Raw genomic sequence first — 12,181 nt, 5'->3', positions numbered from 1 at the left:
TTCTTTGAACCAAGGACAAGGCTGTTACGGAATCAGGCTCATTTTACTGATTTAAACAGCATTATCAAAATATATTGCTTTATTTTCCTTTCAGCCACTTTGGTGCCATAGGCAGTTTTTGTATTTTCTTAGTCAGCACATTCTACAGGATCCATGGTTTTATTCCAGTTTCTCAGCATATCTTCTGTTGTGCTCAGACTCATTTTCTGCCTCCATTAACTGTTTGTCATGTAACAGGCAAGTCCCTTCCTTAGAAAATGTCACTCATGGGCCTTCATTGCTTTATGAACCAATGCTGACTTTGTGCCAGCAGTCTTGTTTTTTAAATAACTAATTTATTCATTACTCCAGGCTAAAGTGGCTTTTATTATCAAATGAGTCTGCACTGTGAGCTGAACTGATTTGCTCTTTTATCACAGAGTTCTTATCTCACAGACCTGATCTTGTGGACAGAAGTCAACCTGCAGCAGCACATTGAGTGTCAGAACTGTCCCCAGTGTGGCTGACAAATCCACTCTAAGTGACCACTGGGAGCTGTACCTTACTTTGGGGATGCATTCCTGTATGGCACTGAGGTCAATTTTCCTGCACAGACAAACCCAAGGAAGATATTTAAGGGAAGCTTATGTGGTTGTGTTAAAGAACCAAACAGAATCACCCTGTTGCTGCTTTTAAAAGCTTCTCTGCTTTATAGTGTCCCTAGAGTCAAATTCTGAAAATACAAAGCAATAATTTAGAAGCCCGAGTTTTTTCCTGTACCCAACACCTTTGCTGTGTCTGGCAACAGATTAAGTGAGCTGAGACAGAACAGAAGACAACTTCTGAGCTCTGACGTTTTATGTATTTTAAATTTAGATAATAAATAACTTATTGCTCACCCTGCTACACTACATTCATGGCATTCTTTTTATGTCATTCTTGAAAGTAAAGAAGGTTGTGTTATTTTTGTAAAGATTTTATATGTGCCCCACTTAAGCTAATGATGGCAAAGGAACCAATCTGTCTGGGATTAGTGGAACTGAGAGCTCTGAGCTGACATTGCTTCCATTCTGGGCTGCAAAGTGCCTGCCAATATTCACCTGGTCCTCTAGCACTTCTTTATGCTCTTAATTTTAAGGACAGGCAGCAATATATTTCTTTTAAACATGACACAGAATTCGAGAAGGACACTGTGGAAACGAGACCCTTTTATAATGTATTTTCTTTTGTCTTTTCAGACTACAGTAAACAAGTGAAAAATTCAAATTCCTTCTCTTCACACAATGCATCTTCACCACAATGCCATGACACACTTTGCCACTGTTCAGCATAACTGCAATAACTAAAGTGAAAAAAAGAAAGAAACATGAAGAGCCTGTAGCAGCATAGAAAAAAAAAAAAAAGACCGATATGAATGGAAAGGCAGTACGAGGCCTCCTTATTCTAGCTAATACAATTTTTTTTTTTAATTACAATAATGAATAGCTTAATAAGATACACGGAGTTACCACTGACAGCAATGAGGTAACAGGAGACAAAATTATATACATGCATTTACATAAGAACTGCAAAAATCACCCTTTTTTGCACCTTTCATCTCAGATAATCCCACATCAACATCATTAAACTAATCTATATCCCTGGCTCAAGAAAAGTAAAAACCCTCTGCAATTAGCCATTTCCTCTGAATAAGCTTTGAAGCATAATCTGCATTTTTATTCACATCGACTTCCTTTGCTAAACACACAGGGATATGTGTTTCAATAACTGAAATCGGTGTATTTGCTCTCGATTGCACGGCTCAGTTCAGATTGGTTGTTTATTTAACTGAACAAGCATTCCACAGCAATTTGCAACAACCAAGATTATCATCTGACATCTCTGAGATTGACCCACAGAGACACACTCACTGAACTGTTTGGAAAAGTAAATTTGCCAAACTGAGAAAAACATTTACACATTCAGTGACTCAGGAAGAACTTTCTACTTACGTGGGCAGGGGCTTTGCATAATAAAATTACTATTTCCTGTTTCTGCTGAAAATGTCATATTGAAAATCCCAGTATCCCACTACCTATTTACCACACACTGTGCACCATTATACTTTGATCACCCAGCACACATCTAGATCTTCTTTCTTCTCCTATCTTTAAATATTCTTGTATTTCATAATACTAAGTTTCATCCTAACTTTAAAAAAAGTTTTCTAATTATTTCCATAATACATTCTGATTTTTCCCTCAGTAAAGAATGTTTTGTAAGTTTGCCTCAGCAGATTTCCTTAGTACATGCCCACTTCTTGCACCAAGGGTCACTAAAAGTATGAAAATATGAAATCTTGGAGTAATTCCACTGGGAGCCATTAGGACCAGCCTCAGTAGCCTAATTGTTCTCATAACTAAGCACAAAAAGAGAAGACAAGGCATTTATTTATTCTTTCTATAGATAAAAGAGAGAAAATAAAGGCATCACATTAAAAAAAAAAAAAAAAAAAAAAAAGGCAGATAATAAAAAAAAAATCTTTTGCATTATAGGCAAATTTCCACAAGCTACTGTTGAAGCAGGAGCTTAAAAAATAGCCCTGTGATAATTTAGGTGATGACAGTGGGCAATTAGGTCAGTTCAGGCCCAGGTTACCCCCTTATCACACGCAGAGCTCAAGCTGCAGCGTGAGAGCAGGCCCAGCTTTTTGTTCTCGGCACGGTGTTTGCTGGTTCTGAACTGCTGCTGTCCCTCCAGCAGCACAGAGCTGCAGCAGCCCAGCTCAGAGCCAGGCAGGGACACACGCTGCAATTCGTTAGCGTTTATTGGAGAATCAGCTCCTGCAACTCACCTGCAGCAGCCAGAGGAGAAAAGGCTACGGGCAAAGCCTCTGCACAGCGATTGTAAGGGGGAGGAAAGGGAGAAAGTTATGACATGGGGACACTTTCATTGCATTAGCTCTTACTGGTGTGGCTCTGTGTTGCCAACAGCTCCAAGCATTTACAGAAAAGCCCTTCCTTTGCCATTATCTGCTTTATGCTGGTTTAAAGCTGGTTTGAAGCCAAGGTTCAGCAACCTTGCATCAGGGAAAAGCTTGCAGGACAGCATAACGATGATCAAGATCTGTACTATACACAATAAAATTGAGACAAAGCCATTTCCTTTGTCACTTTTTAAATGTTGCCCTCCTTATTCTGCCACTTGACTGAGCTTCCATAGTGGCATATCTACAAACACAGGAGCAGGGGAGATTTTTTGGCCCTGCATCAAGCAGCAAGCTTAGATCAGGCGCTTCTATTCCCTTTCCTGCTTCTGCTTTGTGGTCCTAGGAAGACGGTTATTCTGACAAACCAATAATTTATAGTGCTCTGAAACATTACAAATACTCTATTTCTGTAAGCTTTGTACTTAACTGTGCGGCTGTGAGATTTGCTATCAATCTCAGAAGAGTGAGTTGCTAGAGCAGGTAAAGCTTTACAGTTGTTACAGCTAAAGCTTTAAACAACACCTGGGGTTTCACCAGCCAAAGGTGACACTCAGCAGCCTGGGAAATGGCAGTACTCCTAATCCCTTCCTATGTGCAGATCTGGGGAGAATTTCTTGTTCCCACCCCCACAAACATTGTCAGCTGGGCACCAGACAAAAGATGGAGTTCTTCAAATGCCTTAATTGGAAGAAATATGTAAGCAAAACAAAGTAAAAGAAGCCAGGATTCTCCTTTGTTCAGCCTTTCAGATTTTAGCCAAAGATGGTAATGAAGTTGAAAAGTTTTGTTTCTAACTTCAGGTATCATAAAAAGCAAATAACATATAATAGTGGATACCAGATGTGAGTCAAACATGCGTCCTTCAAGAAATGTCAGGGATTTTTCATGAAATGTGAAGAGAGTAAACAAGAGGAAGGGAGAAAATATTCTCCCTCAAACTGACATTTTGATGATGCTCCAGGCAACTTCATTTAGCCTTTAGCTGCTGCCTTGCTGAGCAGCCTTTGATGCTGCCCCAGGCAGTTCTCATCTAGCCTTTGGCTTCTGCTTGGTCAGACACCTTTTGGTGCCATTTCTGATTTGTGTGAGATCTCATCAATTTCACATATATATGACTCTTTTTGTTCATCTCAAAATTATGTAAATCTTTGATGTAATCTTAGATCTTAGGTTTAGTCTTTTAATTTAATTTCTTTCAATTTCTTTTTTCCCCTCTCTACAACTGACTCAGAAAATCCCACTCTTTCTGCCCAATGGAATACTTCACATGCTTTGATGATTTTTTGTTGTTGTTGTTGGTTTTTTTGGTGGTTTTTGTTTGTTTGTTTTGTTTTTAGCAGAGTGGAGAAATACGCTTTCTTTATATTTATCTCTTATTTGAGTATTTTATACACAAAATGTGGAGTGCACGTCTGTCAGAAACAGATATTCCATGCCCTTCTGCTCCAGGCAATTTATCTTGGCCTGATCGAGTAGGGCTGTAAGAGATCTAGAATCAGATCGCTGCTGAGGCTGTGAACACCTGCTGATTACTCCTGCCTTGACAGAAAGAGTAGTAAAAAGCTGCAAGCAGATCTCTTCTTCCCTCATGACGCTTGAATTTAGTTCTTCCTTGACTGAAAAAGACCTGAATATAGATTAGACTGCAGCACTGAGTTGTCATCATTTCAACTAATTTGGAGTTCCGGGAGAGAAACATTTAACCAATCAAATATTCCTACTTTTTTGTTTTTCCTCATTTTTACTGTCCATTTTCATTCCGTGCATTTCATATACACTCCTTTAGATCACAGCCTGTGACTTTTCAAAGTCACAGACCAACTTCAAAGAAAATCTAACTATTAAAGGGTCTCCATAATTTTAACCTCAAACAAACTCTACTGCATACACAAATCAATCTTCAAATTTATATGACAGCTTCCCCAGTGCCAGGCCACGAGACCAAAATCATTGTAATGGACATTAATTCTGCAAAGGAACCACTGCAGACATTTGGAGCTGCTCTCAGAGTAGGGTGCACTTATCTAAACAGTAGATGAACAGTGAGCGTTGTTAGTGCAGCATGGTGAAGTTTGGTGGTTTGTTTGTTTCCTTGGGTTTTATTTCTGAACAAGCTTATTCAGGGAGACAAAAAAAAAAAAAAAAAAAAAAAAAAAAAAAAAAAAAAAAAAAAAAAAAAAAATCAACAATTCAAATCCAAGAAGTAAACCTGAAGTCTCACGTTTAGCAGCACTGAGTTACTGAGTTTTCAGGACATAAAAATGATGCATGATGGCAAAGATCTCAAAAAAGATAACTTTCTGGTGAGGTCAAATTGCCTGGGGTGACCGACATTTTAGCAAAAAGCCCTGCAAGTTCTGCATTTTATCTCTAAGGAAAACAAAGAGGAGAATGAATTCTACATGGAGAAAGGCACTGCACATACCCCAAAAAAATTACAATACTTTTCATCTACTTTGTCATGCTGCAGCCCTGACAACTTATAGCTCTTGTATTGATGCAAATGAACTTTTAACATTCGGAGGACAAGAACATTAAGCAGTATAAATTTACATGAAGCTAATGCTTGTATGAATACACAAAAACAATCACAGAGGTCTGTCTGGATGGTTTACACAATGCCATGCTAGCATTTTACTTTCATGTTTGGCTGGAAAATGCTCAGTATTGATGCTCAGTAATGCAAGCTGAACAACAGTTCTCAAAGAAACACCTACACACCAGAATTTGCCGAGTCATTTTAAAATTAAAATTATTCTTTTTAAAATTCTGATAACAGAATGTGGTTCATTTTGCTGTAATATTTTAATGTTTATTTATGTTCTAACTGCACTGGAATTTGAATCCAGACTTAAGTTTTTAAAAAATTTTTTAAATTTTTCAGCTGCTCTTTCCCAAATAATCATAGAATGAGCGTTAAAGAACAAGATGGCATCTTAAAGGTCATCTCGTCCCATCCTCCCCTGTCACGGTCAGGGACACCTCCCATTAGACCAGGTTGCTCCAAGCTCCTTCCAACCCGGCCTTGGACATTTCAAGGCTTGAGGCATGCACAGCCTCCCTGAACCAGTTTTGGTGTCTCAGCACTCTCGCAGTAGGGAATTTCTTCCTGGTATCTCAGCTAAATTTCTCCTCTTTCAATTTATATCCGTTTCTCCTTGTCCTATAGCTACTGTTCCATCACAGTCCCTGATTTTGTCAGAAAGCTCCACAAGTAGCGAGTACATTTTCCCAAATATCTCTGAGAACAGCCCCCCACAAGTCAGAATAATGTATTGTTTGGGATGAGGTCAAATCTGCCAAACAGCTGAGCTGGGTTAGCAAATTCAAAACTTGCATCATTGCCGAAAACCCTCAAAAAAGAAAACAACAATTAAAAACCCCCACAAACAAACAACCCACACCTGCTAACAAACCCTTTTATAAATATTAGCCCAAATTCTCACTTTCGTGGTGAACCACAAAATACCTCCTTTAGCTCTACTAGCACTTGTTCACTTGGGATCAGATCTTTCATGCAACCTCGTTGTGGTCTCACAAGAGAAGCAGAAAAGCAGGACCAGATCTTTTTGCTCTCGTGACCAGTGGCAGGACTTGGGGAAACGGCTGGGAGCTGAGTCAGGAGAGGTTTAGACTGGAGAGCAGGAAAAGGTGGGCAACCCAAAGTGTGGCTGGGCACTGGAACAGGCTCCTCAGGGCAGTGGGCACAGCTCCAAGCCTGGCTGAGTTCAAGAAGTGTTTGGAAAATCCCTTCAGGCACATGGTGGGACTCTCAGGGTGTCCTGTGCAGGGCCAGGAGTTGGACTCAATGATCCTCATGGGTTCCTTCCAATTCAGCACACTCTATGAGCCTATGATCATAATTTTATTATCTGTCAGGTAATGGAAAATATCATGTTTCTTTTCCTCCTAAATTATTGTTATAAAACTTGTGCTGCTAAAATGGCCTTCCCAGTTTTCTACCCCCTCTACCTGAGTACTGTTTATTCCCACCCATCTATTGAGTGATAGCTCCCACAGTTTCTACAAATCACCTTTGCTCCAGAGTATTATTATGGTGTCCTTTAATTACTGCATCACCAGGGACTACAGTTACCAAGAGTACAGTGAACTGAGTTGGGTAAATCATTATCTACTCAGGCTTAGATGTCACAAACGTGCTGGGAAAGAAATAAATCATAGATCAATAGTACCAGGACTGGAATGATCCATCCCGCTTAATTACAGCTACCATATTTCAGTACAGTTAACAGTTAAAAAGAAAATGAAAAAGTCAACCCCTTAAATAAATCTTAATAAGGCCGGTCCTTAAACTACCATTCCACAAAGATGGGGGGGAGGTTAATGCACAATCATAAAATAATTTAGTAGCAATATCATTAGCAAGAGCTGGATTTCAAAATAGTAGCTCTTCATACAGCCAGTATGAACCACTAAAGCTTTACAGCCTTGCATGAATGGACTGGGCTGGGAAATTGTTAGATTTCCAGAGGATTTCTAGGTTCTAGAAATCCAGATCTAGGATCCAGATTTCTAGGTTCAGCTCAAATGTCTTCAAACGTATCGCTGTCAAGTTTATCCTGCATTTTGGGAAATTTTCAGAACCTTGAACTGGAGCAAGTATGCATCCACCAGTGTATTCATCTGCACCAATCTAAATCTTACCATTGGAAGTTGTAACAAATCAAGCAGAAGAATGCTATTATAAAGTAAAATAAATTTTAAGAGGGAAAAAAAAACCAACTGAAACTAAAACCACCAAAAATCTCAACAGATATTTATTTGCTCTAGTTATTAGTGGAAAAGTAGTTATCTCCTTTAGTGCAGAATGACGCGTCTATGTGATATATTTATGTGATATAGTTACTGTCCCCTTAGCCTTGCAATTAACCCCCACACCCAGAACAGCTCCTAGAGTGGATTTGGTTGTTGTCAAACATGCTTCGCATTCGCAAACTTTAAGCAAAATCTATCTCTCAACCGATTTATTATGACAAGCGGAAAAAAATCAGTTTTTTCCCAACTGGAAACTGGTCCAGACAAAAAAATAATAATTAAAAAAAAAGAGTAAGCTGAGGAAAAAAGAACCAAAAAGGGACAAAAATCATTCACTGCACAAGAAACAGAATAATAAAGGGCACGTAGTATCCTAGAAGCGACAAAATTCTCTTCCAAGCATGATGATACAGCTCAAAATCGCATGCTAGGAATACCAAGGAAAAACCATGTTAAGCCCTCCAAGGCGTTTTGGGGTCACGTTGCTGTGTTTAAAAGCATCCGTGTCCTGCAGGAGAGGCACAGGAGCACTTCACGAACCCTTCCCCGAAATGTCCCGCCCTGATTTAAACTCGCTAGCGGGGATCACGGCAGGGACCCTGGTACGGGAGCACAGCACACGGACTGCCCGCCCGAAGGGTTACACGGGAACACCTCGGGGAAGAACGGCACCAAGAGAGAACGAGAGCAGGCCCAAAGGAAAGGGAAGGAGAAGGGAGAAAGACAAAAAAAAAAAAAAAAAAAAAAAAAAAAAAAAAAAAAAAAAAAAAAAAAAAAAAAGGGGAAAAGGCAAGCCAAAGGAACCGCAGTCCCTAAGCCGTCCATCGTGCACGCTCCCCTCAGGGCACCCGACCCCCCGCGCCTGCGTCACCCCCGCGCGCCGGAGCGTGACGTCACCGCCGCGCGGGCCCGAGCCCGTGACGTGTGTGCGCGCGCCGGCGGGGAAGGTCGCCGCGGGGACGCCGCCATGCTGTCCGTGGCCGCCCGCGCCGGGCCCTTCGCGCCCTTCGTGTCCGCCGCCGCGCACGCTGTGCCCGGCCCGCTCCGCCCGCTCGCCCCGGCCGCCGCGCACCGGGACCGCAAGGTGCCGCTGGACGTGAAGCGGCCTCTGCTCTGCCGGGAGTCCCTGAGCGGCCGCGCCGCCCGCGGGGGGCTCGTCGCCAGCGCCAGCCTGAACGGTGCGGGCCGGGGGAGCGGCGGGGCGGGCGGGGACAGCCGGGGCCCTCAGCGAGGGCCCTGCCAGCGCTCCGGGCACCGCCCGGCCCGGCGGGGAGAGACGGGTCCGGCCCGGCGGGCGGGGGAGCAGAGCCGGGAGGGAGAGCGGGCGGGGATTTGGGCCGTTTGGGGGTTTTAAATGTTTGATTCTGTTGTCACCCTTGCAATTGGCACGCCTTTACAACTACAGAGCTTGTTCAAGGGCACTTGAATGCCAGCTTCCTTTGATGAATGACTCACAGAATGAGGCGGGCTGGAGGGACCGCAGTGGGTCATCTGCCCGAGCAGGGTCAGCCCAGAGCACAGCACTGTGTCCAGGCCGTTCTGGGTATCCCCGCTGAGGAAGATAGCTCCCGTGACTTTTATTTTACTGCTGAGAAAACGCAGCTAAGTTCTGTCATTCGGGAAAGTTTTTAACTGCGGGCACAAGAGCAGAGGGGTTCAGTGAGAATACACCGTGTGTTTCACCCTTCGGTGCCCCCAGGTCGGGAAGGCATCACCAGGGAGTGACCCGAGGTGTTCTGAGCCCGACCTCTGGCCCCAGGGCTGTGGCTCTCCCTGCCACACGGGCTTGCAGTTCCCGGAGAGCTGCTGCCCAGCTCTGCAGCTGTCCCCGTGGAACGTTCTGCTTCACCCGGTGCAGGGAGCACACATTTAATTGTGGGGGAGCAGTGCCGTGCAGAAGATGCTCTGTAGCAATTGGAGCTGTGTACTTCACCTGACCCTCAGCTGTAAAGAGTTTGTTCAGGTGAAAGTTCTGCAAACCTGTAACTGACATAACTGAAATTTAGCTGTGCTCTGTGTTTTAATTAACATCAAACGTGCTTTTCACTGAATATAGCAAATTTTTTAGAAGTTAGTCATATTACTTGTTACCAAATGCTGTAATTCTTGATACTGAAATAACACAGTATGGAGCACTATCTGAGAATTTCAATTTTCAGTTTAATTTCTTTGCAGTTAAAATCTATAGCAATTACCTTCTCAGTGCTGAGATACTTGTAAATAAATGTAATTATTATCCTCATTATACTTGATATGAACCCCTGAGAGCTTAAAGTACACTTTGAGACATCTGTTAACTTTGTGCCAACTGGCATAAAATATAAAGACTAAATAATAGTCTTCAAGCAACAGGTTGTACTTCAGCAAGTAACATGTTCTGTCCTTGCCATGTTCTTTTCTTTGGCTTAGAGATTTTCAGTGAGGGAAGCAGCTTTTGCAGGAGAAACTCATAGGAGGCCTTTTTGTTTCCCTTCATATCCTGTTACTTGAGCACACAGGTTTGATGGAGCAATCCCACTTGAAATTGGATAGTTGTTAACTTTATCCCTAAATCTTCTAAAAAGTGAGCCTGGGGACTGAAGGTTTAAAATCATTATTTATTATTAATATATTATGAAAGAGGATGCCCGATACTTTTAATTTTAAAAATGTTTAACCACACAGTATTATTATAGGTGTAGAAATTACTTCAGACAAAAAATAGCCCAAAAATATTACACTGCAGATGTGTAAACCTCACTACATCAGATTTCTTCTTAGCAGCCCTTTATGAGGAAACGTTTGAATGGAAAACAGGTCTGTGTTTTCTGAGCTAGTCGTGGTATCTTACAGGAGTTTTTCTTGAAGTTATCTGAAAAAAGGTTCACTTTTTCTCCCAGAAGCCCAGAACTTCTCACAGATTTTCTGCACCCTGATCAGGTTTCTTTTTCAAAGAATAAGAGGTGATCTGTGAAACTGGTTCCCCTAACCTACCAAAAATTCCCTCTGAAAACCATTTTCATACAACTTAAAATTGAAACGCTTAATTAACGGAATCCTACCCAGACTTTGGCATAACTTTTACCCGCTATTCCAAAAATGCCGCTAAAAAAGTACCATTTCAAATGCACGGCAGCACGTGTTACCTGCAAGCGGTGTCATCTGCTGTCCTTTTCCGTGCAGCCCCTGCCAGCGTGCGCTGTGTCCATAACGATGTCACGGTGCCCGACTTCTCTGCCTATCGCCGCGAGGATGTGCAGGATGCCACGACATCTTCCCAAGGCAGCAGCGATTCCAGGAAAGGGTTCTCCTACCTGATGACTGCAGCGACAGGCGTAGCAACTGCCTATGTGGCCAAGAATGTTGTCACCCAGTTTATTTCCAGCCTGAGTGCCTCTGCTGATGTGCTGGCCTTGTCAAAGATCGAGATCAAGCTGTCTGACATTCCAGAAGGCAAGAACGTGGCTTTCAAGTGGAGAGGGAAGCCCCTTTTCGTGCGTCACAGAACCCAGGCGGAAATTAGTCAGGAGGCTGAAGTTGACCTGTCTCAGCTGAGGGATCCGCAGCACGACTTAGACAGAGTGAAGAAGCCCGAGTGGGTGATCCTAGTGGGTGTGTGCACTCACCTGGGCTGCGTCCCCATCGCCAACTCCGGGGATTTTGGCGGGTACTACTGCCCCTGCCACGGCTCCCACTATGACGCCTCTGGCAGAATCAGGAAAGGCCCCGCTCCCTTAAACCTCGAGGTCCCAGCTTACCAGTTTATTGGGGATGACACGGTGGTGGTCGGCTGAGACACAAGGTGCCTGCTCACCTCCATGTTCCTGGGAATGTACAGCAGAAGGGTTAACTGAGGCATGCTGTAAAATCAGAAATTAGCTATCTAGATTCTCAGCCAGAACTATGCTTGAATACTGTGTTCAATTTCAATAAAAACTTGGAGTGAGCACTTGTTCCTGACTTACAATAAAGTGTCTTTCTTTGCGTACAGATTTCTAGCGTGTCCAGCCAAGGAGATGGTACAGCAGACCCAGAACACAGAGCCCTCTTGAAGGGCTGCTGATTCAAGGTAGACATTGAGCTACAAAGCCACAAAGGTCTTTTAGCCAGCATTGGTCCTGCAAATACAGCACAGTGTTGGTACTTCATTGCATGCAGAGCAGGAGAAGAAATAAGGTTTGCTGTTTCTAGAACAAAGCAAAAAGACACCAATTTTCCTGTACTTTGTGTACTTTCCTGTACTCTTCCCATTCTTTACCACTGGTTTGAAAGTCCTGCAGTGCACTGATGTGTTCCCTCAGTTACAGAATAGAAGCTAAAACACTCGGAAACTACAGAAAAGTGAGAGAATTTTCAAGATGCAAATAGTAAGAGCTTATTCACAATAAACTAGTAAAAAAACCCAGTTAGCTAGAATTAAACAGTATTAACCAGAGACTACAATGTGGTCTGACATAATACTGCTCTGTGGATATGCTG

General features: G+C 42.7%; 1 protein-coding gene across 1 annotated transcript; it reads left to right on the top strand.

The window, feature by feature from the left end:
* Window positions 1-8,670: 8,670 nt before the first annotated feature.
* LOC120758007 (cytochrome b-c1 complex subunit Rieske, mitochondrial) lies at window positions 8,671-11,673 on the top strand. Its single transcript, XM_040075779.2, has 2 exons — window positions 8,671-8,901; window positions 10,886-11,673. Exons 1-2 carry the CDS (start codon window positions 8,691-8,693, stop codon window positions 11,494-11,496), a joined length of 822 nt encoding a protein of 273 aa, XP_039931713.1. The 5' UTR covers window positions 8,671-8,690; the 3' UTR covers window positions 11,497-11,673.
* The last annotated feature ends 508 nt before the right edge of the window (window positions 11,674-12,181 follow it).

This window comes from Hirundo rustica, chromosome 11 (genome assembly GCF_015227805.2).
Source record: "Hirundo rustica isolate bHirRus1 chromosome 11, bHirRus1.pri.v3, whole genome shotgun sequence".
Classification (NCBI taxonomy): Eukaryota; Metazoa; Chordata; class Aves; order Passeriformes; family Hirundinidae; genus Hirundo; species Hirundo rustica.
This window is presented reverse-complemented; position numbering and strand designations above follow the sequence as displayed.